This window comes from Dromiciops gliroides, chromosome 2 (genome assembly GCF_019393635.1).
Source record: "Dromiciops gliroides isolate mDroGli1 chromosome 2, mDroGli1.pri, whole genome shotgun sequence".
NCBI classification, from domain to species: domain Eukaryota; kingdom Metazoa; phylum Chordata; class Mammalia; order Microbiotheria; family Microbiotheriidae; genus Dromiciops; species Dromiciops gliroides.
Window position 1 is genome coordinate 276394552 of NC_057862.1, and position 27904 is coordinate 276422455.

Sequence of the window (27904 nt, forward strand, 5' to 3'; positions counted from 1 at the left end):
CACTGCGCCACTTAGCTGCCCCGCATTTACATATCATTTAAAAACTTCATTTCTCCTGGGTATTATAGTTCAGATATGTCAAATATGATGTTTACAACATGCCCTGGACTGAACCAGATTAAAATATAATTGGTAAATGTTTAACAAAATAAATGAAAACACAATAAAACATAGATAATGTTAATAAGTGGTTTTCTAAGTCAATATGCAGCCTATAGGGATCCTTATGTATGGTTTAGTGACCTCCATTTCTGTTTGAGATCGATTGACATCACAGTTCTATTTGACCTTGTGGAACCAAACTATGTTTTTTTTGAGACTTTGCTTTCAGATATTTTAGAATTATTCTCTTCTGGGTTTGTATATTGAACATCTCTGACACCTGACTAGCTCTTTATAATGGGAGTCTTTTTTTTTGTTTGCTCATTCTTTTTGTCTTTACAAACAGAGACTTTGTCTTAGGAATAGACTGTGCATTCTGTGGACTTATAGAGGGAATATTGGGAACTATTTGGTTCTGATTTGTTTTCTCTCTGGGATCCATGCTCTTGATATTGAATGTTATGTTCTTCAAGGATTTCAGAGGCATCTCCAACCAGGGACTTGCAATCTTTCAGCTCACCTTAAGTACCTGATCTAAGGTGAAATTTGATTGCCATCTTCCTGGTCTGAGATTTTCAACCTCTTGACCCCAGTTTGGGTCTGCCTGACACAACTACAGACTTGTTCCTATTTTTCGAGCTTCAGTAAACTACTACTGGCCTCAGGCTCTGGCTGGTAACTTGGAGGAAGCCTTGCAGGTTCAGAGTGTTTTGACCTCCTTGTTGTCATTACTCAGCCATAGACCCCAATTTAGACCTATTGATGGGATCTGCAATTCCCACACAGCTGCTCACTTCTGTTGTTGGTCCTTGACAAGCATATACAGCCTCAGTCCAGGTATGAGCTGGATCTGTTCTTTCCCATAATATACAGCCACAGGTTTGATCTGAAATCTTCCCTGCCCCAATGCTTGGACCCAGCTCTGGGGTCAGAGCAACACAGCTTCTGGCTAGCTCCTATAACTTTTCTTACTCCTTCTATTTTCTACTTGAATTTTCTTGTCATTACTCATTCTGATGTTCTTCCTAGATCTTTTTTAGGGGAGATGTAAGGAAGAACTTCACTAGACTTCTACTTCATACTCTACCATATTTGCTGGTCTCTATTTATTTCACTTTGTATCAGTTCATGAAAATATTTCCATACTTCTTTAAGTTCTTAGAATTTATTGTTTCCTACACCATAGTAATACTCCCTTATATTAATGTAACACAGTTTGTTTAGCCATCCCCCAGTCAAAGGGCATCCACTTTTGTTTCTGGTTCTAAATTTTGACAAAAAGTGCTTCTATAAATGTTCTGGTGTGTAGAGTGTCTTTCTTTCTTCTTCTTCTTTTTTTTTTTTTTTGCGGGGCAATGGGGGCCAAGTGACTTGCCCAGGGTCACACAGCTGGTAAGCGTCAAGTGTCTGAGGCTGGATTTGAACTCAGGTACTCCTGAATCCAGGGCCCGTGCTTTATCCACTGTGCCACCTAGCCGTCCCCCAAGTGTCTTTCTTTTTATCAGCAACCTCCTTGGGGTATATGCCCAAGAGTAGAATCTTTGGGTCAAAAGATGGACATTTTAAACACTATTTATATAATTCCAAATTGTTTTCCAGAATGGTTTGTACCAATTTATAGTCCCAACAACAATGCATTAGTGTCCTAGTCTTTCCACAGTCCTTCCCACATTGATTATTCCCATCTTTGTCATCTTTATCAATTTGTTGGGTATGAGGTGAAACTTGAGAGATCTCTCTCATATACTTTTCATTCTCTCCTCAGATACTACTTCCACCTCTCTAGTTCAGGCCCTTATCATCAGACACCTGGTCTATCACAGTAGCCTTCTGATGCATCTACCTGCCTTCAATCTCTCTCCACTCTAATCCTTTCTCCATTTATCCACTAATGTGATTTTCCTAAAGTGCAGGACTGATCACATCACCTTTCTGTGCTTCCCTATTACCTCCAGGGGAAAATGAAAAATACTCTGTTTGACATTTAAAACCCTTTATAACCCAGCCATTTCCTATCTCTTCAGTCATCTTATACCTTACTCTCCAACCCTACATATCTTCTTCAATCTAGTAACACTGGCGTCCTTGCTGTCCCATGAACAAGATATTCCATCTCTCAGCTCCAAGCATTTTCTCTGGCTGCCTCCATTCTTGGAGTGATCTCCCTCCTCCTCTCTGGCTTCTGTCCTCCCTTACTTCCGTTAGCCCCCAATTAAAATCTCACCTCCAGGAAGCCATCCCCAAACCCTCTTAATCCCAGTGCTCTCACATTCATTTTGGATGTAGCTTACTTTGTATATATTTGTTTTCGTGTCGTCTCTCCTATGAGATGGGAAGCTCCTTTGAGGACAGGGGCCGTCTTTCGTCTCTTTGCATCCCCAGCGTTGTCACTTAATAAATGCTTATTGGTTGATTACTTTGACTTGTACTTCTTTTCTGATTTGGAGCATTTTTTATATGGTTGTTAGTAATTTATAATTCCTATATTTTTGAGAACTGTTTTATTTTTGATCTTGATATTTTGCTCATTTAGCAATTGAAGAATGCCTTTTTTTCTTTTTGTTTTGTTTTTGTTTTTTGTTTTTTTGGGGTTTTTTTTGCAGGGTAATGAGGATTGAGTGACTTGCCCAGGGTAACACAGCTAGCAAGTGTCAAATGTCTAAGGCCGGACTTGAACTCAGGTCCTCCTGAATCCAGGGCCAGTGCTTTATCCACCACTGCACCACCTAGCTGCCTGAAGAATGCCTTTTTAAAGCTGATTTCATTTGTTGATGGTCTGTAGTGCTACCTCAGTTACTTGATTATATTTATTAATTGCTGAAGCATGTAGGGCAGAAGAAAGAGTAGTGGACCCTAGAGTAAGAGAGCCTGAGGTTGAATCTTCTCTCTCCAATTAATTACTGACTTTAATTAATTAATTAATGAGTTTGGATAAGCACTTTATCTCTCTTGGCCTTCGTTTTTCCTCTGTGAAAGCAGAGGGTTGGAATTTGTGATCTCCAAAGTCTCTTCTAGCCCTAAATCTGCTATCCCGAGCACATATGGCATTATGTTAGATTCTATACAGAGAAAACTTCAGGGAAATGGCCCCTGGTTTAAGATTTGTACACAGAATCAGATGCTTTTATTAGGGATTTGTTTATGAACAAACAAAAGTAGTAAAAGCATAAGTGATTAACATCATATACGTGTTGGGGTAGGTACATTTTGGGCAGAGGTCAGATATAAATGTGTAATTGGGATAGACCGAAAGGAACAACCAGCAGGATTTTGATGCCAAAGAAGCTTTAATGTGCATCATTGCAATCCAGATAGGTTAATGAGAGCTTGGGCTTTCAGAAGTAGTCTGGATGGCGAGAAAAAAGAAAATGGGGAATATTAGGTGAAGGGAGGAGGATTTGGATAATTTTTATCAATGTCCTCTCTTCTGTCTGCAAAGCCTCACCACCCCACGCTTCCAACAAAACTATGTATGCAGAGATCAAACTGACATATTCAAGATGGAACAGCTAACAACATAATTTCAGAACCCACACATATACCAACCATAACATCACCCTAGGATGGGTTGCCATGGACAACCAGAGAACATCTCTCAGGCACTGGGAATACTCCTACATCACCCCACACTGCAGATGGCAACAGGGAAAATGATGTTCCAGGAAAATGAAAAAGCTTTTGGAAATTTACTGAAACCAGGGGTTAATTTAGCCTATCTTTTCATCATTTCCCCCCTCAAATGACATTAAAGACATTAAATGACAATTTTTGATTGGAAGTACTTGAAAGTTTCTGGTCCTTGTTTGTAGAAGTATTTTCTGGTAAAGGCTGTAGTCAGGGTGAGATGACCTATCCCTACTAAGTTGGACATAACAGGAGGTCAAGCCATCAGGCAGAATATCTGAGGGCAAAGTCCCTGCTGGTTCTTTGACTTCTTTTTTTTTTTTTTTTTTGGTGAGGCAATTGGGGTTAAGTGACTTGCCCAGGGTCACACAGCTAGTAAGTGTTAAGTGTCTGAGGCCAGATTTGAACTCAGGTACTCCTGACTACAGGGCCGGTGCTCTATCCATTGTGCCACCTAGCTGCCCCTTCTTTGACTTCTTATAGAGAAAATGTCCCATATGTCACACTGTCCCTGTGTCTCCATATGATTTTTGGCCACAGGCTACATTGCCACTTTCTGAAGAAATTTTACCAATAATAATCATTTACACAAATACATACATACATACATACATACATACATACATACATACATACATACATACATAAGCATTTCCCACATAACCTTGTGAGGTTGTTAGTTTATTATCACCCAATTTTGTAGATGAAGAAACTGAGGTTGAGAGGGGTATGGAGAGTTATCTACAATCATGCTGTCAGTCTGTAGAGAACCTGGGGTATGAACAGTTTTTCTGAGTACAAGTCTAGTATTTTTTTTTCCGATTAAACTGAGATGTCTTTAATTATAACAAAGAACAGTTCTGTCACTTTTTAATCCAGGAAGTTAAGTGGCACAGTGGATAGATCACCATGCCAGGAATCAGGAAGACCTGAGTTTAAATCTAGCCTTAGAAATTTCTTAGCTGTGTGACCGTGGGCAAGTCACTTAACTGCTGTTTGCCTCAGTTTGTAAGAGGGGGATAATAATAGCATCTACCTCCCAGGGTTGATAGGAGGATCAAATGAGATAATTCTAAAGTGCTTAACACAGTGCCTGACATATAGTAAGCATTACATAAAATTTTTAGCTATTATTATTATTATTATTATTAATCCTGCTTTCCTCTCCAGTGACAATTGTAATAGGGCAGATGCCCATGGGGCCATGATTTTGGCCTCAATATACACGTGGGCCATTTAGGTTTGCTCTGTTTCATGGCCAGATACTGTATAACCTTATTCTGATTAGACGGGTCCCAGAATGACCTTGGTTACAAGAGAGAGTATGGTCAGTAGAAGGCCATCATCACTCGTGGGAAAGTGATGTTAATATGTCTACCTTGTCAGCATCATATTAGAATTACAGAGTATGAGGGTACATCCTAATATTTTAGTCCTACAACATAAAAGACTGTTCAGTAGTCCACAAAACATTAAACAAAGGAATACTAGCAGGCTGGTAAATTGTCCCAAGAGCTTTTCTATCTTAATTCCACCAAAAAAGATGAAAAAAAGATAATAATAACAGTAACTACTATTAAAGCAACATAGAAATGTCAGTTATTAAGATTTGCAAAATATTCCATTTTGATCTCATTTGATCCTCATAATAGCTAGGATAGCATTTTTAAAAATTCATAGAGTTTGCTCTGAAATTACTTTCTCTATGGGTCTGGTGGTCTTTTCTAAAAACCTCCCTAATCTCTAGTATAATCTGCTTTCCTAGAGCAAAAGTACTTTCCTTGGTATAGGAACAACAACAACAACAATCTTACCACCTTTTAGTCACCTTATCCTTGTATTAATCACTGGACCATCAAGAATCATACTAATCTCAACCCTAACCTATAATTCTTTTGTGTGTGTGTGTGTGTGTGTGTGTGTGTGTGACAGAGAGAGAGGCAATTGGGGTTAAGTGACTTGCCCAAGGTCACACAGCTAGTAAGTGTTAAGTGTCTGAGGCCGGATTTGAACTCAGGTCCTCCTGAATCTAGGACTGGTGCTCTATCCACTGCACCACCTAGCTGCCCCTAACCTATAATTCTTATCCCCATCCTCCTTAATCCTGCCCTGCTCATGACCCACTCCAGCCCTGCCCACCACTTTTGCTGTGCCTTCTGAAATTCCTGTTTCAAATGAACCAACTTGCCTTCCTTCTGGACCTCTTTCACGCTCTTTCCATCTTCTTGTGCTCACCGAGATCTAGCTTACCTGACACTCATCCTTCCTATCCTTTCTAGTCCCTTCACTCCTACCCCCAATTGCCTCACCACTACCACTTCCAGATTTCCCCTTTTCTACCATCACACAGCAACCTCTACTCCTTTGAAGTTCTTCTTTATTCAGATCAAGATAACTTGTGTTCTGGCCTTTAGGTCATTCCCCTTCCTTTTTCTTTCTTTTTTAAAAATTTAATTAATTTTATTTTTTTCAATATTAATAGTATTTGATTTTTTCCAATTACAGTTAATTTTCAACAACCCCTTCCTTTTTCAAGGAGTTCAGTATCTGGCTCACAAGTTTCCTTTCTTTTCTAACTCCTCCCCTTATTTTGGGAACTTCACCATCCATGGTAATATTCCCTCCAACTTCCTTAACGTCCCTATTCCTTGATCACCTTATATCTCATGAACCTATTCCTTCACCCTAGATCTCACCATCAACTGCAAGTTTTCCAATTCTCTAATCAAAAACTCCTTTATCATTCCATAATCTCTTATCATCCCATCACTATACCTGTACCTTACCCTTCCACCTATTCTTCACTCTTACCAATACTTTCAATCCTTCTACTCTTCAGTATTTTTTCAGGCCTTTGCCCTTGGTCTTACTTCCCCTTCCACCTTTCCTAATCTCAACCCTACAATTAGCCAGTTTCACTCCAAACTGTTTTCTATTCTAAAATACCTCACCAACTTGTCCTATTGACATTCATCCTGTACTAAACCTTAGTCAGTCCTGTGGCACTCCAACCATGATCCTTTTCCACTCCTAGTCTCCAGTTAATTTGTTGGGTGAAAGGTGAAACTTGAGTTGTTTTAAATTTTTATTTCTCTTATATATTAATGATTTAATTTTATTTATGTAGAAGCTTATTTTAAAGTTTATGCAATCAAAATTATTTTATCTTTTGTAATTGCCTCTCTCCCTTGTTTAGTTAAGAATTCATCCCCTACTCACCCCTTTGAAAGCTATGTGCTCTAATTCTCTTCTAATTTTTTATAGTATGATTTTTAATATCCATTTCATATATTCATTTTGAATGTATTGTGGCACATGATATAAATTATTGGTCTAAGATTAAGTTCTGCCAGACTGCTTTCTCTAATTTTCCCAGAAATTCTTATTGAATAGGGACCCTGTTCTCCATCTTCCTCATTACTTCCAATCCCATGACCCCTCAGTTCTTTCCCATTCCATCAGCCTGATTACATTGATTACACTATCCTACTTTCTTCATTTTGACTTCTTAGTAAACCAGTTCAACTCTGTTTTCTCTCCAGTCCCTTTTCCCTTATCCTATTGCTGATCATGCTCTTCTAATTACTTGGGAGCAATTACTCCTACCATCCACTATCTTCATTTCTATTCGAGTGCTGCTGAACAAAGCTAGAGAAAAATCACAAATTGCCCTGACTGGGTCCACAGATATAATAAGCTTCTAATGTGATAGCTTTTAAAAAACTTTGTTTTTAGACATAAAACCAAAAGTCAGCAGTATATGCAGTGTGGCTACAGTTGAAGCTTTCACAGTAAATATAGGAGTAAATCAAGAATGTTCCCATTCTGTGCTATTTTGTTTTTGTTTGTTTGGGTTTTTTTATACCAAAAAAGTTATATTTTAAAATGCCTATACTTTGGAAGGTTTTTTAATAGCATAAAGGAATGTTGAACTTTGCCAAAGGCTTTTTCCTGAATCTTTTGAGATATTCATATGGTTTGGGATATTTTTGTTTATAATATGATTAATTTTGTTGATTTCTTTTAAATGTTAAACTATCCTTGCTTATTCAGTATAGATCCAACTTGGTCATAATGAATGATTTCTTAGATAAATTGCTATTGTCTTTTTGCTAGAATTTTAATTATAATTTTTGAACCAATATTCACTATGGCTCTTTTTCTTTATCCTCCCAGGCATTATATTTGTCTCATTAAAGGAGTGTTGTGGATTACTATCTTTATAAATTTTTAAAAGTAATTTATATATCATAGTTATTAATTGTTCTTTAAAAGTTTGATGGGACTTCTAGGAGCCAAGATAGCAAAGTAAGCAGGAAATTGTCTGAACTCTTTCCAAATTTACCTCCAACAAACTATAAAATAGATCCTCAAAATGAATTCTGGGATGAAACAATTTTGTAGCTCAAGACAATTTGGAAGGTCAACAGGAAAATTCTATCTCACTCAAGTAAAAGGCGAATGCAGTCCAGGGAAGACAGTGTCCCAGCAAGCCAGCAGCAGGCCCTGCCCTTAGCAAGCCAATAAGAAACCCTTATCTTCAGCACAGATCAGTAGCCAAGGCCCCATAGCCTTGGTACAGCATCAGGTGAGCAGTATCCCAGCATAGCACTAGGTGAGCAGATTCCATACCCTCTGCATCACCAGGCCCCCCACCAGGTGAGCGGCTAGGGCCTGCAGTCTGCAGCACAAGAACCTTGGGAAGAGGAAACAAAATACTTAAATAACCCCATCTTAGAAAAAGAAGTTGGACAAGCCACCACTGAACTGCCTAAGAAAAAAAATCTCCAGGGCCAGAGGGGCTCTCAAGTGAATTCTACTAAACATTTAAAGAACAATGAATTCCAGTGCTATGTAAACTATTTGGGAAAACAAGCAAAGAAGGAGTCCTACAAAATTCCTTTTATGACACAAATATGGTGCTGTTATCCAAACTAGGAAGAGCTAAAGCAGATAAAGAAAACTATAGACCAATTTCTGTAATGAATATTGATGCAAAAATTTTAAATAAGATACTAGCAAGTAGATTAAAGCAATAAATCCCAAGGATTATACACTATGACCAGGTGGGATTTATACCAGTAATGTAAGGTTGGTTCATCATTAGGAAAACTATCATCATAATTGACCACAACAGGGGGCACAGTGGATAAAGCACTGGCCCTGGATTCAGAAGGACCTGAGTTCAAATCCGGCCTCAGACACTTGACACTTACTATAGCTGTGTGACCCTGGGCAAGTCACTTAACCCTTATTGCTCTGGGGGAAAAAAAAGGAAACTAAAATAATTGACCACAACAATAACAAAACTAACAGAAATCATATGATTATTTTGATAGATGCAGAAAAAGCTTTTGACAAAATACAGTACCCATCCCCATTAAAAACACTAGAGAACATAGAAATAAATGGAGCTTTTTTAAAAAATGCTAAATACTATCTAAAACTATCAGCAAGAATTATCTCTAATGGGGATAATCTAAAAACCTTTGCAGTAAGATCAGGGGTGAAGTAAGGATCCCCATTATCTCCACTGTTATTCAATATTATACTAGAAATATTAGTTATAACAATAAAAGAAGAAAAAGAAATTGAAGGAATTAGAATAGGGAATGATGAAACAGAATTATCACTCTTTGTAGATGATATGATGGTATACTTAGAGAATCCTAGAGTTAACTGAAAAAAACTTGTTGAAATAATAACTTCAGCAAAGTTGTAGGATATAATAATGAATAATAATCATCAGCATTTCTACATATGACCAACAAAGCACAGCAGCAAGAGTTAGAAAAATTCCAATTAAAATAACTGTGGACAATATGAAATACTTGGGAGTCTGTCTGTCAAGAGAAACCCAGGAACCGTATGAACCCAAACACTTTTCACACAAATGATTAGGCTCAGGTTTATAGGGCATGTCATTTTGGGTTGCATCTTGAGCTCTTTTCCTTTTCAGAAATTTTCGCCCCATTCTCTTCTATGGATTCAAGTGTGTTCAGAATAATTTTGTGTTTTTCAGATTTTTTTCTTTATATATGAAGATGTTTTTTCCTCTGAATATTTATAATTTTTGTTACTGGAATTATTGAATTTAACTACTAAAGAAAAAGAGGAAAAAAATCAACACAACTGGTCAATATATTGATATTGTCTAAAAACATGCAAAGTATTGTAGAGTTTGAAGTGTAGCTTTTCTTTCCCTTTTTCTTTTCTGGAGGGAACCTGTTAATTCTTTCCATTGGTACCTTTAAAATATATATATATATATATTCATAACTTCTGGGTAGTTTTCTCATATTATTTCTTGTATTATGGTCTTCAGGTTTTTTGATTTGCCATATTACCCTGGAAGACCTATGAGCCTTAAATTCTTCTTTGCATCTTGTCGTTTAGACCAATGACTTTTGCTTGAATAGAGATGAGATGTGTTCTTTTAGAATCATTGCTTTTTGTTTTTCTTTCAGATTGTTCTTCACTATAGTATATTTGTATTCCAATTGTTCTTTTTCTTCTTTAGAGAGACTCTGTCAAGCGTCCAATTAAGCTAATTATTTCTGCTACAAAGACTAGCAATTCTGACATTTGTTTCTTCCTAACTTCAAGCAACATTTTCACCTCACTTTTAAATCATTTTGGAACAACCTATTGTGGTTCCATGCTCTCTTGTGAATTGTTTTGTAATATTTCTTTAGCAATGTTTGTAATCTTAAAAATTTTTTTTTGTACTCATCCTCTGTTCTAATGGTGGCTTCTTCTCTATTGATACCTGATTATGCTCTAAGTTTTTAATTGTATTATATTCTTGAAATTTTTGGTGGTTTTTAGTCTTCATTTCTTATGTTCCTCTGTCACCCATTTTCTGACTCCTCCTTTGATGGTGGATTTATCCCTGAAGCTGAATCTCTGCCTCAAGCTCTTCCCACTGGAGATGCTTACTTTTCACTAAGCTTGGCCCCATATGGATTTCAGTTCCCTTTCTGCTGGTCCCAGGCTTGCTCTGTCTGTGGCTGAGTTGATTCAGCATCTTTGACCTTTTGCAGGGTTGGGGGAGGGCAGCATGTATGTTCTAGGTATTCTCTGTAGCCCCAGGCAGAAGGAAGCCTGATTTTTTACTCTAATCTCTTTTGTCCTCCTCATGACTGGGCAGAGTCATGACTTACTTATTGCAATGTGATGGAGGAAATGCAGTCAGGGTACACTGGAAACAAGAGGGAAATACTTGAGTGAGTTCTAGACCAGAAGCCCAGTGTTTGTATGTTTCTTAGTGCCATGCCTGATCATGGTAACTCTTAAGGAAAAGTGTCCTGAGTAAGTGTTTAAGGATAGTTAACTTGTTGGACTTCTTGCTTCTAGTTCTGTAGATTCAGCTATAATTGCTCTATCTCTGACACATAATTCCTCTTTGGGAAATGTTTTTAAGAGTAAATGTGTGGGGCAGCTAGGTGGCGCAGTAGATAAAGCACCAGCCCTGGATTCAGGAGGACCTGAGTTCAAATGTGACCTCATACACTTGATACTTACCAGCTGTGTAACCCTGGGCAAGTCATCACAACCCTCATTGCCCCACAAAAAAAAAAGAGTAAATGTGGAATGGAGAAAATGTTTAGTCCTCAGTCTTTTTGGTTATGTGACTCCTCAGCAGCCAATCATTCATTCATTCATTTATCTATCTATCTACTTATTTATTTCTGCGGGGCAATGAGGGTTAAGTGACTTTGCCAGGGTCATATACCTACTAAGTATCAAGTATCTGAGGTCTGATTTGAACTCAGGTCCTCCTGAATCTTGGGCTGGTACTCTATCTACTGTGCCACCTAGCAGCCCCTCAATGATTTATTAATAACCAAATCTTATGGGCTTCCCCACCTCCATCCTTCTTGACCTCTTCATCATTGACCAAGTCTTCATCCTTCTTGACCTCTTTGCTGCAGTTGACACTGTTGACTGCCTCTTGTATCCTCTCTTCTCTGGGTTTTTGTTTGTTTGTTTGTTTGTTTGTTTTATTTTTTTAGTGAGGCAATTGGGGTTAAGTGACTTGCCCAGGGTCACACAGCTAGTAAGTGTTAAGTGTCTGAGGCCGGATTTGAACTCAGGTACTCCTGACTCCAGGGCCGGTGCTCTATCCATTGCGCCATCTAGCTGCCCCTTCTCTGGGTTTTTGTGACACTACTCTCTGTTGGCTCTGCTGCTACTCATCTAACTGCTATCCTTGATCATGTCTCTTCACTGTGGGCTTTTGTCAAGTCTCTGTCCTGGGAGTCTTCTTTTCTCCCTCTATACTGTCTCCCTTGGGCACCTCATCAGATCCCATGAACTTAGTTATCATCTTTATACAGATGCCTCACAGGTTTATGCATACAGCCCCAGTCTCTGCTCTGAGCTTTAGTTCTATATCATGAATGCCTATTAGACATCAACATGTCTGAATGTTCCAGAGACACCCCAAAGTCAATATATAAAATCCATCCTCTTTCCCTCAAAACCACCTATATTTCAAACTTCCCTGTTTCTGTTGAAATAGCCACCATTCTTCCAACCCTCCAAGTTTGTAACCTCAGTGTTTTATTCAACTCCTCATTCTTCCCCAGTTAGAATTCCTTGATAGTAGAGATTTTTTCATTCCTTGCATTTGAACTACCCCAGTGCATGGCATAGTAGTTAGTAAATGTTTAATAAATTAATAATTAATAAATGTTTGTTGATTCATTGATTTATCGACCATTCTGTAACTTTCTACTAACCATCATGTCCTCACATCTACTGGACAGTGATACAATGTAGCTAAGGTTTACAAAGCACATTATAAATATGATCTCATTTTTTTCTTCAAAATAATCCTACGAGGTGTAGGTGTTATTATTACTCCCACTTTACATATGAGAAAACTGAGACAAAGGTTAAATGATGTAACGATCTGAATGATGCCACCTGCTGGAGACTTACTATAGGAAAGCTCCACTATGAAGAGAAGGCCTCTGACATGGCCGTGGTGGAGGCTAGACTCCTGAGGACTTCACAGGGGAGTGGAGGAAAGCTAGGATTGCCAGGTTGTAGGAATTCTGTTCTCAATCTTTCTCTTTCTTTTACTATCTTTCTTTCTTTCTTTTTTTTTTTTTAGTGAGGCAATTGGGGTTAAGTGACTTGCCCAGGATCACACAGCTAGTAAGTGTTAAGTGTCTGAGGCCGGATTTGAACCCAGGTACTCCTGACTCCAGGGCTGGTGCTCTATCCACTGCGCCACCTAGCTGCCCCTACTATCTTTCAATAAACCCTTAAAAACCTAAACTTGTTTATCAGTGATTTTGATCAGTTTCCCCCCAAAACTGGGGGGGGCAGATTAGAACCTACATTTAGAAATTTAAATTACACAATGACTTGCTCAGGGTCACATAGCTGGTGAATATGAGGCTAAATTTGAACATGTGTCTTTCTGGAAGATTCTAAGTTCAGTGCTCTATCTAGGGCACCATCTAGCTGTTAAAAGGATGAACTTAAAGTTCTACAAGTCCTAAAGTTCCTTTTGAATCATCAAAGAAATTTTGAATTCAGTGCAGTATGCTTTCAGTGCTGAGTTTATATTTTACTGTAATATTTTGAACGTTAGTAATTCATGTATGGTAGACAGGCAGCTGCTGATTGTTGTCCTTCAGTATTGAAGAGGACGATGACATCAGGAGATGATGTCATGACTTACAGTGAATTGGATTTAAGTGAGGGAGGGCTGTGCAAAGTCACCAACCTCACTCACTCCTCCTGAGCTATCTGGGTCCAGAGGCAAGGTATACATGAGGATAACTGGAGATGGCCCCAGATGTTTGAGGCAGTTGGGTTTAAGTGACCTGTCCAGGGTCACACAGCTAGTAACTGTCGAGTGTCTGAGGGAAGATTTGAACTCATATCCTCCTGACTCCAGTACCAATGTTCTATCCACTGCACCACCTAGCTGCTGATATACAAATGATGAAGAGGTAGTATAGCACAGTGTATGGTGCTGGATGTGGTGTCAATAGTAGCACCTACCTTATAGATTTGTGAACTGAGAAAATGTGTGTAAATTGCTTTGCAAATCTTAAAGCATTACACAAAGGTCTGTTATTATGATTGTTAAATCAAATAGGTGATTAAAGAATGGTATCTGAACCCACCGCAGTGGTGTAGTTTTCTTAGAGGAAGAGGACTTTCCTTCAGCTGTCAGTTCTACTTATGACTTTGGCTACATCATTTCATGTCATTGTGCCTCAGTTTCCTCACCAACAATTTGAAGAAGCTGGACTAGACGATCTTTTTTTTTTTTTTGTGAGGCAATTGGGTTTAAGTGACTTGCCTAGGGTCACACAGCTAGTAAGTGTTAAGTGTTTGAGGCCAGATTTGAACTCAGGTCCTCCTGACTCCAGGGCTGGTGCTTTATCCACTACGCCACCTAGCTGCCCCTAGATTATCTTTAAGGTCCCTTCCAGTCCTATTATACTATGTTCTATGACCTCTGTGCTCCAATGTGAAGTGTGGGTGGGGAAGGAGTGAGGATGTGTGTGGTTGGAGTAACCATAAAGCTCTTTCTTCTCTGTCTGCCACAAATGGAGTTGGGAATAGGTCCAATATTTAGTAGATGAATTATTTCACCTTCCTAAGTTTTCGTTTCCCCATCTGTAAAATAGGATTAATGATACCTTTACTGCTTACTTCATAGGGTTGTTGGGAGCAGAGTGGCATGCAGTTACATCGAGGGGTTCCTACTATATACCAGGCCCTGTGATAAGTGCTTTACAAATATTATTTCATTATATATCCACACACAATTCTTATTTTGCTATATTACTTTCAGTTTAGTGTGGGTGGGTAGAGCAATGCCAATTTAAAACGTGCAGCAAATCATCATTAGTCAAAGTAAAGCTACCCAGCTCAGACCCCATTTTCCAGCCTTTGCTCCTAGATCTGCTTGCCTTGTTTTGTTTTGTTTTGTTTTAGCCAGACTTTCTTTTATTAACCACCTACTAGTTCTTCACAACTAGTCTAAGTATGGAAACTCTGCTGTGAAGACAGTTCCCCGTACTTCCCCCAATTCAGAATATTTAGTATAGTAAAAAAAAGAATAATTTAATATAGTAAAAAAGTGTTTGACTGGGATGTAGGAGGTGTAAGGAGAGACAGTGGTTGGTTTCTTCCAAGTCTGGTGATATGATCTTAGGTAAATTATTTCTAGTCTCTGAACCTCAGTTTTCCCAACTATAAATGATGGGGTCAAACTAGGTCTTGGGATGCTGTTTTAATGCTTGCTTTTTTCTCTTTGCAGGTTATGATTGTGGTGGGCGGCCAAGCCCCCAAAGCTATCCGGAGCGTTGAATGTTATGATTTTGAGGAGGACAGATGGGATCAGATTGCTGAACTTCCTTCAAGGAGATGCAGAGCAGGTGAGATAAATGATTTTTTTGGAACTGTAGTATGACATACCCATTGCCTTATACAACTCTTGTTTTTTCTTAAAACCTTCCTTCTCAGCCTCAGAGGAGTGTTCTAGGGCTGTCTCCCCTGATAGTTTGAGGCAACATAAAGGCCTGATTGGTGTGGAGGGGAGAGCCCTGCACAGAGCAGAGTTATTGGGTTTGAGTAGTCTTGACTCTGCTACTCATTATTCTGTGACCTTGGGCAAATCGCTGAGTTTTTCTTAGCCTGAATTTCTTCGTTTGTAAAATTAGGCCATTGGATTAGACAACTTCTAAGGTCCCTTCCAGCCCTAAATCTATCCCTTTATGATCCTATGATCTGGGTTTGAATTCAGGTTCTAATTACTATCTGTGTGACTTTGTCATTCTGGGCTTAAGTTTTCTTTCTTTTTTTTTTTTTTTAGTGAGGCAATTGGGGTTAAGTGACTTGCCCAAGGTCACACAGCTAGTAAGTGTTAAGTGTCTGAGGCTGGATTTGAACTCAGGTACTCCTGACTCCAGGGCCAGTGCTCTATCCACTGCGCCACCTAGCTGCCCCTAAGTTTTCTTATATGTAAGATTGGGAGACTGGATTATATCTGATGCAAATTAATTTAACAAGCATTTATTAAGCACCTGCTATGTAGTCAGTGAGGGAGTCAACAAGCAACTTAACCACTTACTTTGTGTCAGGTTCTGGGGGGTACAAAGACAAAATGAAAAGCAAAACAAAACATGAGCCAATCCCATTTAACTCTGAATCTATGATCTTATGGCTCTAGAAATGTAAGTTTATTTTGAATATTTCTTTCACACTTCAAGCATTGTTTTCTGGGTAGATTATAACCCCTTCATGACTGTGAAGTTACCATAGCTAAAAAAGTCATAACCCCATAGCCACCCCATTAATGAACATCTCTCCATTTAGCTCGGCCTTGGACAGGATAGAGTCCATCATTGGGCTGAATCTTTCCTAGATTGATAGGAAGTACCTGAGCTCTACTCTCTGAGTCTTCAGGAACTGGAGATTTCTTCCATTTCATTCTGTGAGCATTTCGATGCCTCCTGTGTGTCAGCTATGATTCAAGGTGCTGGGGATCTAAGGATAAGAACCAAACAGTCTCTGTCCTCTGGGGTGGATAATTAATTATAACAACTGAGGAAACACAATCCTAGCATAATAAATGGGTCAGCGGACTCCCCAGTTAGTCCAAGCACTCTAAATACAGAGTGAGACAGATTTTTATGTATTATAAACAACTAATCAAATAAGACCAGTTAAGTCAAAGAAAACAATGAACAGAATTCACACCAGGATACAAAATTCGGTATCTGATTTCCAATGGGCGGAAAGATTAGGGGGCTTTCCAAGTTGGGAGGGGGATGAATGATTTTGAAAGTTGGGAGGAGGGAGAACAAGCAGGTGCAATTTCCCGAAATCATAAAAAGAGGTGTCTCACTCCTCCCAAGTGTCTGTGTTTAATCAAAGGAACATGGAAACAGTGACAGATTGACTAGTATGGGGCCAATTATCAGATAAGACAAATGGGTTGCTTGAGATATATAATTGTGAGAAACTCCTTGCATCAGTTTTCAGATCCAATTGGGTTTCTGTTCAGCATAACCTAGGTGCTTAGTTAAATCTCTCTTTGTTGTTTTTTTTTTTTTAATTTTGTGGGGCAATGGGGGTTTAAGTGACTTGCCCAAGGTCACACAGCTAGTAAGTGTCAAGTGTCTGAGGCCGGATTTGAACTCAGATACTCCTGAATCCAGGGCCAGTGCTTTATCCACTGTGCCATCTAGCTGCCCCCTAAATCTCTCTTAAACAACAGGTAGAGCTGGTCCAGCTGCCCAGCCACACAGGACTAGGTTCAAACAATGCAGTAGTTTTCTCACAATTTTCATAACTGAATAAAGTCTTCTCACAAGACAGAAATGAGACTAGACCCATAATTGAAAAGAAAGGGAACTGCGCTAGATCCAGAATTGAGTCACAAGATGGAGTCAGTGTGGTTCACTCAGTTTCCACACCTCAAAGAATTTATTCCATGCCATTTTGACATTTATTGTTTCAGTTGTGTCTAGTAAGTGTCAAGTGTCTGAGGCCGCATTTGAACTCAGATCCTCCTAGCTGCCCCTCCAACTTGTTTGAGGAAACTGAAGCAAATAGGGTTAAGTGACTTGCCCAGGGTCACAGAGCTAGAATGTGTCTGAGGACTGATTTGAACTCTGGTCTTCCTGAATCCAGGCCTGTAGCTCTATTCACTGTACCATTTAACTGCTACTGCCCATGTTGAGATTGTGAAGGACAATAATAAAAGGATTTTTAAAACTTAATTTTATTTTTTTTACTTACAAGCATTTGTTTTCTCTCTCTTCCACTTCTCCCTGCTCCCACCATTGGGAAAAACAATATCCTTGCAACAATATGCATAGTCAAGAAGAACAAATTCCTAGACTGGCCGTGTCTAAAAATGTATGTGGTCATCATATTAATCAGAGTTAATAAGAGAAGTTTTAAAAATAAAAATGTATCATATTAGTCTTCACTAATGTTGTCCTCTGATGTTTCGTCATGATTTTTAGAGGTGAACCCTGGATCCTCATAGGCTTAAATGCCATCAGAGTACAAACTTTGGAAGGATCTACTAAGCCAAAAGGGTTCTGAATAGGTGCTTAGTTACAGATTGTGTCTTTCCCCTGACTTCATATTGGTCACAACATGATACATATTTTGGTCCTAGCAATCACAGATCCTTAAAGGTATTAGACTGAGTAAAATTTAATATCCATTTTAGTGTTAGCCTTCATAAAACAGAACTCAAAAGGTAACTCTCTTTATTTATTTATTTATTTATTTTGTGGGGCAGTGAGGGTTAAGTGACTTGCCCAGGGTCACTTAACACAGCTAGTAAGTGTCAAATGTCTGAGGCCAGATTTGAACTCAGCTCCTCCTGAATCCAGGGCTGGTGCTTTACCCACTGTGCCACCTAGCTACCCCCAAAAGATAACTCTTAAAGAAAAGACCCACCACCATATAAGCAATAGATGTTATTTGAGGTTAACTGATAATTTGAACTATCAATGCTGGTGTCATATTTCCTCTTCTTCCCCTTTCAATCAAACAATCAACATGCATTTATTGAGTTCTTAATAAGTGCCATACAACAAGATAAAAAAAAAGTCCCTATCCTCCGGGAGCTTATAGTCTAACAAAGGAGGTAATATGCAAAGAACTATGTACACACAAGGCATATACATGATAAACTGGGGGTAATCTCAGGGGGGAGGCATTACGATTAAGGAGGCTTCTTGAAGAAGGAGGGATTTTGACTGGGACTTGGTGGAAGCCAGGGAAGTTAGGAGGTGAAATTGAAGAGGGAAATCCTTCCAGGTGTAGGGGATAGCCTTCCAGGGTTGGGAGATGGAGGGGCTTGTTCAAGGAGCATTAGGGAGGCCAATGTCACTGGATTGGCAGAGTATGTGGAGGGCAGTAAGGTAGAAGAAGACTGGAAAGGTAGAAAGGGGGCAGGTTATGAAGAGTTTGAAAAGTCAGAAGATTTATATTTAATCCTGGGTATGATAGGGAGTCACTAGACTTTATTGAAAAGGGAAGTGATGTGGACAGATCTGTGTTTTCGGATGATCAATGTGAAGGCTGAGTAGATGATGCACTGAAGTGGGGACAGACTTAATGCAATAGTACAGTTTTGAAATGATGAGGGTCTGTGACAGGGTAGCTGCAGGAAAGGTGGGGGTGGGGATAGATGAGAGATGTTAGGAAGGTAGAAATGACAGCACTTGGCCATTGGTTGTCAATGGGGAATGGGAGTGAGGAGTTGAAGATGACACTGGATTTCAAGCCTGAATGACTGGGAGGATAGTGGTGCCCTCTACAGTAATAGGGAAGGTAGTAAGAGGGAGAGGGAAGAGTTTGTACCCTTTTAAATTTGGCTTCTGTGCCTTGCCTGGGCTATTTCCTATACATAGAATATCCTCCTCTTTGCCTGTTTAAAGCCTATTTATCCTGTAAAGCCCAACTCAAATGTCATTTCCAACCACTGAAGCTTTCCCTAATTTTCTGGGAAAACCAGGCCCTCCATAGCACTTTGGTGTATAATTCTCTAATTCACATATTATTTAATATTATGTATTATAGTTCTCTGTATTATTATTTTATTCCCATACTACACTATAAGCTCCTTAAAGGTAGGCATGATGTCTTATCTGAGCTTTATATCTCTCCCAGAACCCAGCACCGATTGCATTTTTTGTTTGTTTCAACCTATGATTTCATCATTGGGAGCTCCCAATATGGAGTCACTGATGCACAATATCTATAATTATTAATCTGAGAGAATTGCCTGGGGTCAGTGATTTGTCCTCGGTCACATAGCTAGGATGTGTCAGAGGCAGAACTTGACCCTAGCTCTTCCTGACGCCCAGGCGAGCTCTCCATTTTCAGCCACTATCCCAGGTTGCCACTCTGTGCTCTATTAATGTTGCTTATATCGTACAATTGAAAATTGACTAGTTCTCCTTGCTATTACATGTGCTAAACCCAAAATCTTTGCTTTTCCTGCTCCTCAGGAGTCGTGTTCATGGCCGGAAGCGTTTATGCTGTAGGGGGCTTTAATGGCTCCCTTCGTGTTCGGACTGTTGATGTGTATGATGGTGTGAAGGACCAGTGGACGTCTATTGCCAGCATGCAGGAGCGCCGGAGCACGCTAGGCGCAGCTGTGCTCAATGACCTCCTCTATGCAGTGGGAGGGTTTGATGGTAGCACAGGTAGGCTCTTAGAACTTTAGTCTAGGACACAGCCATGAGTTTGACCAAACACAGTGAGAAGATCCATTTCATTCCTCTCCTCCCCTGCAAAGTTCTTGTCAACTGCTCATTAGTGTAATCACTGATCCATCCATACTCTCTCTCTGCCCTATGTTCTCTGTGTCTTTTCATCTTCTAATCTCTGTCTTACATACACATAATCTCTTTTGACACCACAAACATAATTTTGTCCCCATAGACACATAAATTCTTTCTTGCTTAATCAAAGTGCATTTTATTAAGTCCTTACTATGTGTCAAATATCGAGCTAAAAAGAATATAAAGAAAAAAAAGTATTAAAAAAGAAAAAGACAAAAAAAGCCCTTGTCTTTGAGGAGTGAGTGAAAGGGAGTAAAGAGACTACGAATATAGGACAGGGCTGGGTTATGAATCAGTTAATTAACAAGCATTTATTAATCACTTACTATGTGCCATACACTATGCTACATGCTAGATAGAGATAGGTCATAGGCACCACCAGAGCTTATTGGGAAGGGGGTGACATGGTCAGACCTATGCTTTAGGAAAATCATTTTGACAGCTGTGTGGAGGATAGATTGGAATGGAGAGAGATCTGAGGCAAGGAGACCAATTAAGGTACCATTGCAATTGTCCTGACAAAAGGTGATGAGGGCATGAACTAGAGTGTTGGCTGCATGAGTCGAGGGAAAGGACAGTTATGGAAGATGATTGGAGGAATAAATGGCAAGATTTGGCAACTGATCAGGTATGTGGAATGAATGAATTTGAGGAGTCAAGGATGACACCCAAGTTGCTAATGTAAATGATTGAGAGGATGGTGCTCACAGAAGTAATAGGGCAGTAAGGAAGAGGTTTGGGGGCAGGGGTGGGAGGAAATAATAATAAAGTAGGCCTATAAATATAGACCTGGGAATCATCTGTATAGAGATGACAGTTGAAGGGAAGCTAGGTGGAGCAGTGGATAAAGCACCAGCCCTAGATTCAAGAGGACCTGAGTTCAAATCTTGCCTCGGACACTTGACACTTACTAGCCGTGTGACCCTGGGCAAGTCATTTGACCCTCATTGCCCCACAAAAAAAAAAAAAAGAGAGAGATGACAGCTGAGCCATGGCAGTTGTTGAGATCACCAAGCAAGCAAGATGGTAAAGAGGAAGAAGAGAAAAAGAGGAACATTCATAGTTAGTGGATGTGAACTGGATCTAAAGAACAAGGCAATGAGACTAAAAAAGAGCAGCTATAATGGTAGCAGTGTAACCAGGAGAGAACAGTGTCAACCTAATGAGGAGAGAGTATCTAGGAGAGAATCAACAGGGTCAGGTGCTGCAGAGAATTCAGGAAAGTATCAGGATGGAGAAAAGGCCGTTAGATTTATCAATTAAGAAGTCATTGGTTGGGGCAGCTAGTTGGCGCAGTGGATAAAGCACCGGCCCTGGATTCAGGAGGACCTGAGTTCAAATCAGGCCTCAGACACTTGACACTTACTAGCTGTGTGACCCTGGGCAAGTCACTTAACCCTCATTGCCCCACAAAAACAAAAACAAAAAAGCTTAAAGCATTAAAATTTTGGGGGGCAGCTAGGTGGCGCAGTGGATAAAGCACTGGCCTTGGATTCAGGAGGACCTGAGTTCGGATCCAGCCTCAGACACTTGACACTTAACTAGCTGTGTGACTCTGGGCAGGTCACTTAAACCTCATTGCCCTGCCAAGAAAAAAAAAAAAAGAAAAAAAAAAGTCATTGGCGGGGGGGGGGGGGGGGGGGGCAGCTAGGTGGTGCAGTGGATAAAGCACCCGCCCTGGATTCAGGAGGACCTGAGTTCAAATCCGGTCTCAGACACTTGACATTTGCTAGCTGTGTGACCTCGGGCAAGTCACTTAACCCTCATTGCCTGGACAAAAAAAAAAAAAGAAGTCATTGGTAACTTTGGGAAGAGCAGTTTTGGTTGAATGATGACATCAGAAACCGTATTGCAGAAATTTAGAAATGACAGGGGAGGAAGAACTGAGTGTAGATGGCTTTCTTAAAGAGTTTAGTCAAGAGGGGGAGCAGAGATACAGGATGATAGTTAATGGAAGCTGTAGGAGCATTTTAAGGATGGGGAGATAAGAGCATATTTGGAGGCAGCTTGGAAGGAATCAGTAGATAGAGAGACTGATAATTAGGAGGGGTGATAGTGCAGATAATCTGCTGGAGAAGGTGATGGGATTAAGGGCACATGTGGATAGACTGGCCTTGGCAAAGAGAAGGAGCACTTCATTATCATAGACTGGGGGAAAGAAGAGTAGGGGATGATGCCAAAGGACTTTAAGAAATGGGAAGAAGAAGCAGTTCGGGGGGAGGGGGATAGAGACTATAGTGTGGGGTTTGAGGAGAAAAGATGAAAAGATAAGATTTGGAATAGCTGCTGTGGTGAGGGAGGTAGAAAATAATTTAATTAGGGAGATGTAGGATTGTCTTGCTGCAGTGAGGGCTCATTTCAGATTAGAGATCATCAATTTGTAATGATCCTAGTCAGCGTGACTTTATGACTTCTCCAGCTCCACTCAGCACCATGTGGAGAGAAGGTGACTGAGGGTAGCCGTAATCCATGGCTGAGGTTTGGCAAGTCATGAGTGTCTATAGAACAAGGGGGGCACATCTATGTACTCCCACAGATACTTGCTCACACAAAGGCACATAGTCTCTCTTTTTACTCATGCAAATAAAACTACACGCACTATCTTTCTCAGACACAGAGTATGTCACACACACAAGAACACACACACACACACATACCCACTATTTTTCTTATATTCCCACACATAGAGACACACTGCTTATGAAAGCTGATGTCTGTAGTCAATGACAGCAAGGTGACAGAGAAGTCTTTCCTATTTCTTGGTTCCCAGGTCTTGCCTCAGTGGAAGCCTACAGTTACAAAACAAATGAGTGGTTCTTCGTGGCACCTATGAACACAAGGAGAAGCAGTGTGGGAGTGGGTGTTGTGGAAGGTAAGTAAAGGTGGCAGGGGTGGGAATAAGAAGTGATTGGTTTCTCTGGTTGGCTCAGGGATTCTGAGGCCCTTCCAACCCCTCTCTCTTCTATGGGCTCCAAGGGGGAAGATCTCTTTGCTTCTGACCATGTGGGTGCCTCAAGTTAATCCACGAGCTGGCGATTTGGTTTTGGGGCAGTCTCTTTATTCCTCTTTCATCTAAGCTGCTGGTTTTGAGGTTTTTGTTAATACCTCACCTACATAGACTGAGTGGGAAGGATTTGAGAGATAAGGCAAGGTAAGTTCAATGTATGGCTCCCTGGTGAAAGGAAGAGGATGAAGGTAAACTGGAGTTTCAGTTCATTAGTCAGGTATCTTCATTTGGTTAACTTTGTTCACATTTTTTCCCAATTTCTTTTTGGAGGTGGTGAGGCAATTGGGGTTAAGTGACTCACCCAGAGTCACACAGCTAGTAAGTGTTAAGTTTTTGAGGCAGGATTTGAACTCAGGTCCTCCTGAATCTAGGGCTGGTACTCTATCCATTGCACCACCTAGCTGCCCCACTTTGTTCATATTTTTAAAAAAATATATTTTAAAAAAAATAGTAGAGGCAGAGTGGGGTAGTGGGGTAAAGAGCCAGTCTTCAAGTCAGGAGGACTCGGGGTTCAAGTGTGCACTTAAAACAGTCTGACTGGGGGCAGCTAGGTAGCGCAGTGTATAAAGCACTGGCCCTGGATTCAGGAGGACCTGAGTTCAAATCCGGCCTCAGACACTTGACACTTACTAGCTGTGTGACCCTGGGCAAGTCACTTAACCCTCATTGCCCCACAAAAGCAAAACAAAACAAAAAGCCCAACACTCTGACTGTATGACTTTAACCTGCTGGTGCTTCGGACAACTCTGTGCTGCAAAACAGCTGCTCACTGTTCTGGCAGAAGGAGTTCCCCCTCTTGGATTTCTTTACATCTGTGGTCCAGATCTCTCTCTCTCTCTCTCTCTCTCTCTCTCTCTCTCTCTCTCTCTCTCTCTCTCTCTCTCTCTTTCTTTCTCTCTCTTCCCTCCCTCCCTCTCCCTCTCTCTCTGGCATTGGGATCATTATGACTTATACACTGGAATACAGTTGGGAGAACTTAGAGGTAGGGAGAACAGTTAAGCTATTTAACAATTCAATTCAAGAAACATTTATTGAGTATGTGCTATGTGCAGGGCACTGTGGTAGGTAGCTGGAGACACAAACATGGAAAAGGACATAGTTCCTGTCCTGTTATTAGAAAGGCCTCCTACCCTCACCATCTGGTGCTGTGATCTTATAGTATTGAGGTGTTTAATTTTCCCTTTAGAAATATATTTTCTGGGGCAGCCAAGTGGTGCAGTGGATAAAGCACTGGCCCTAGAGTCAGGGGGACCTGAGTTCAGATCCGGCCTCAGACACTTGACACTTACTAGCTGTGTGACCCTGGGCAAGTCACTTAGCCCTCATTGCCCCACCAAAAAAAAAAAAAAAAGAAAGAAAAAGAAACAAAAGAAATATATTTTCCTTTTTTTAAAAAAAAGTTTAACTGATGCTTTTTATTGCATTGTTGTTATTTCCCAATACCCAAGCCCCACCTCCCTGCACTCCCCAAACCTTGCAGGGAAACACTCCCCTGTAACAAATTTTGCCTTTCCTGGGCTTCACTTTTCCTCATCTGGAAATGTGAGGGTTGCAGTGGATAGCTTCTGAGGACCTTTCCTTTTCTGTGGTCTTAAGAAATAAGACCAACACAGTGGGCATGTGTGGGAGTATGAGGCTCACTCTTCACCTGTGTTCTACCTCCTCTCTATTGAGAGGAGGGAGATAGATTTAATTATCAGTCCTCTCAGTCCAGTCAAGATAGGCATTGATCTCAGTTCCAATGTATTTTAGTGTTCTTTTTCTTTCCGTTAATGAGGTCATTGCAAGTATTATCTCAATTCTTCTTACATTGCTGTGTACCCATTCATACAGTTCTTCCCAGGTAACTCTGAATTCCTCTCATTGATTCTCACAGTGCAGTCACATTATGTTTATATGCCACTGTTTGTTCAGCCATTTCCCATTTGATGGGTATCCATTTTATTTCTAGTTTTTTGATATTACAAAAAGTGCTGTCATTGGTATATATGGAATTTCTTTCTCTGTCTTTGACCTCCTTGGAGTACGTGCACAGTAGTGGGATCACTGTTATTACAAAGGTAATAAACAGTTTAGTCATTTTTCTTACACAGAGTCATCTCTATCACTTACTACATAGATGACCTTAGACAAGTCACTTAAGGAGACTGAGGAAGTTGGACAATATGACCCCTGACATTTCTTCCATCCCTGGATCTAATATCCTATAAACCTTGTGTTTTCCAGAATGGAAACAATTCACACCACCATTAATAGAGTATTAGTGTGCCTGTTTTCTCTCATTTATAACCCTGCAACATTTATAGCTTGTCTTTTTTTAATCATCTGTGCTAATTTGTTAGATAAAAGGCAGTGAAACCTCTGGGTTCTTTTAAATTTGCATTTCTCTTATTATTAGTGATTTAGAGGATTTTTAGAAATATAATCCTGACAAAAATGAAACTGGCACAGCTAGCAATGAAATCGGTCAGTGCCAAGAAAATGTTTCTGCTAATGAGGTCAGTCATTTCTTAGACTCATTCTCTCAGTGGAGCGAGTGGAATGTGTTCTTCCTGGTCCTCTCTTCTGCTCAATGTAAGTGTTCTTTGGGTAACCAGCTTCTATTTACCACCCCTCCTCCTCCTCCCTTGTTGTTCCTCAGCCAAGAATATCCAACAATAGACCAGGGGTTAAAAATAGCAAACTATGGTTAAGCAGACACAAGTAAAGCTTTGCAGTCACAGCATGGAGATTTTTGCAGCTCATGTCGGGATGGAGTTTGTGAAGTTCAAGGAGATGTTTTAATGTTAGTAATTTAAAACACTTCATTTGAGGGATATTGCTGTGTGTGCCTCCTGTATGTAGAAGAAAACATTGTCTTTTAACCTGGCACATTTTTTTTTTTTTGCAGGGCAATGGGGGTTAAGTGACTTGCCCAGGGTCACACAGCTAGTAAGTGTCAAGTGTCTGAGGCCGGATTTGAACTCAGGAACTCCTGAATCCAGGGCCAGTGCTTTATCCACTGCGCCACCTAGCCGCCCCAACCTGGCACAATTTAAATGAGAAGACAGGCTGTGAATGCGCTCGCTCCTCTCTCTGTCTCTGTCTCTCTCTGTCTCTCTGTCTCTGTCTCTCTCTCCCCATCTCTCCCCCTCTCTTTCCCTCTCTCTCTGTCTCTGTCTCTCTCTCTATCTCTCTCTCCCCCTCTCTTTCCCTCTCTCTCTCTCTCTCTGTCTCTCTCTCCCCCTCTCTGTCTCTGTCTCTCTCTCTGTCTCTGTCTCTCTGTCTCTCTCTCCCCCTCTCTTTCCCTCTCTCTCTCTCTGTCTCTGTCTCTCTCTGTCTCTCTCTCCCCCTCTCTTTCCCCCTCTCTCTCTGTCTCTGTCTCTCTCTGTCTCTCTCTCCCCCTCTCTTTCCCCCTCTCTCTCTGTCTCTGTCTCTCTCCCCCTCTTTTTCCCTCTCTCTCTCTCTCTGTCTGTCTCTGTCTCTGTCTCTCTGTCTCTCTCTGTCTCTCTCTCCCCCTCTCTTTCCCTCTCTCTCTCTCTGTCTCTCTCTGTCTCTGTCTCTCTCTCCCCCTCTCTTTCCCTCTCTCTGTCTCTGTCTCTCTCTGTCTCTGTCTCTCTCTCCCCCTCTCTTTCCCTCTCTTTCTCTCTGTCTCTCTCTCCCCCTCTCTCTCCCTCTCTCTCTGTCTCTCTCTCCTCCTCTCTTTCCCTCTCTCTGTCTCTCTTTCCCCCTCTTTCCCTCTCTCTCTCTGTCTCTGTCTCTCTGTCTCTCTCTCCCCCTCTCTTTCCCTCTGTCTCTCTGTCTCTGTCTCTCTCTGTCTCTCTGTCTCTGTCTCTCTCTCCCCCTCTCTTTCCCTCTGTCTCTCTCTGTCTCTGTCTCTCTCTCCCCATGGATCATAGATTTAGAGCTGGGAGGTAGTGTAGAGGTCATCTGGTCCAGCACCCTCATTCTGCAGATGATGAAGCCAGGCACCTTGCAAGATGAAGTCACTCGCCCAAAGTCACATGGGTGGTAAGGAGCAGAGCTGGTTTTAAACACAGACCCTCTGGCTCTTCATATGGTGCTCTTTATCATTGAATTCATTGTCTATTTGAAGCTTACTTGGATTTGAGCCACCCAGAGATAGTAGCGTATCCATTTCCCTCATCCCCAGAAAGCCTCAGAACATGAAAGACATTGAGGGAGTGATTTTTTTTTAACCACAGTAACTCACAAATACTATCTGCTAAGGTACAGAGGGTCTAAGAACTTTTTTTGTGGGGTTTTTTGTTTTTTGGGGTTTTTTGCGGGGCAATGGGGGTTAAGTGACTTGCCCAGGGTCACACAACTAGCAAGTGTCAAGTGTCTGAGGCCAGATTTGAACTCAGGTCCTCCTGACTCCAGGGCCAGTGCTTTATCCACTGCGCCACCTAGCTGCCCTGGGTCTAAGAACTTTACTAGTGGAAGGGGCAACAACAACAAGGACATAATCCATCCTTGAGGAAGTGTATAAGGTATAGAGACCAGCTGAGTGGTGCCATGGATAGAGTCCTGGGCCTGAAGTCAGGAAGATCTGAGGTCAAATCCACTCTTAGATACTTACTAGCTGTATGACCCTGAGCAAGTCACTTAACCTCTGTTTGTCTCAGTTTCCTCAACTGTAAAATGGTGATAATAACAGTACCTACCTTCCAGGTTTCCTGTAGGGGTCAAATTAAATATTTATAAAGTACTTATTAGCCAGTACTTGGCACATATGACACTATATAAATGCTTATTCTCTTTTTCTTCTAGAGCATAGATGGGGGCTCAAGGCAGATAAACTTATTTACTTCAGAGAATAAAGTTGACAGATTTATTGCAA

The 27904-nt window shown here is 40.7% G+C and overlaps 1 protein-coding gene across 3 annotated transcripts in view; it reads left to right on the top strand.

Moving 5' to 3' along the window:
- KLHL3 (kelch like family member 3) overlaps positions 1-27904 on the top strand; it is a 164118-nt gene that overhangs the window by 120276 nt on the left and 15938 nt on the right. For all 3 annotated transcript variants that reach the window (XM_043985377.1, XM_043985376.1, XM_043985375.1), the window contains 3 exons: positions 15020-15137; positions 19740-19937; positions 22846-22947. In XM_043985377.1, coding sequence (XP_043841312.1) covers positions 15020-15137; positions 19740-19937; positions 22846-22947 — 418 coding nt within the window. The remainder of the gene's footprint in view (positions 1-15019; positions 15138-19739; positions 19938-22845; positions 22948-27904) is intronic.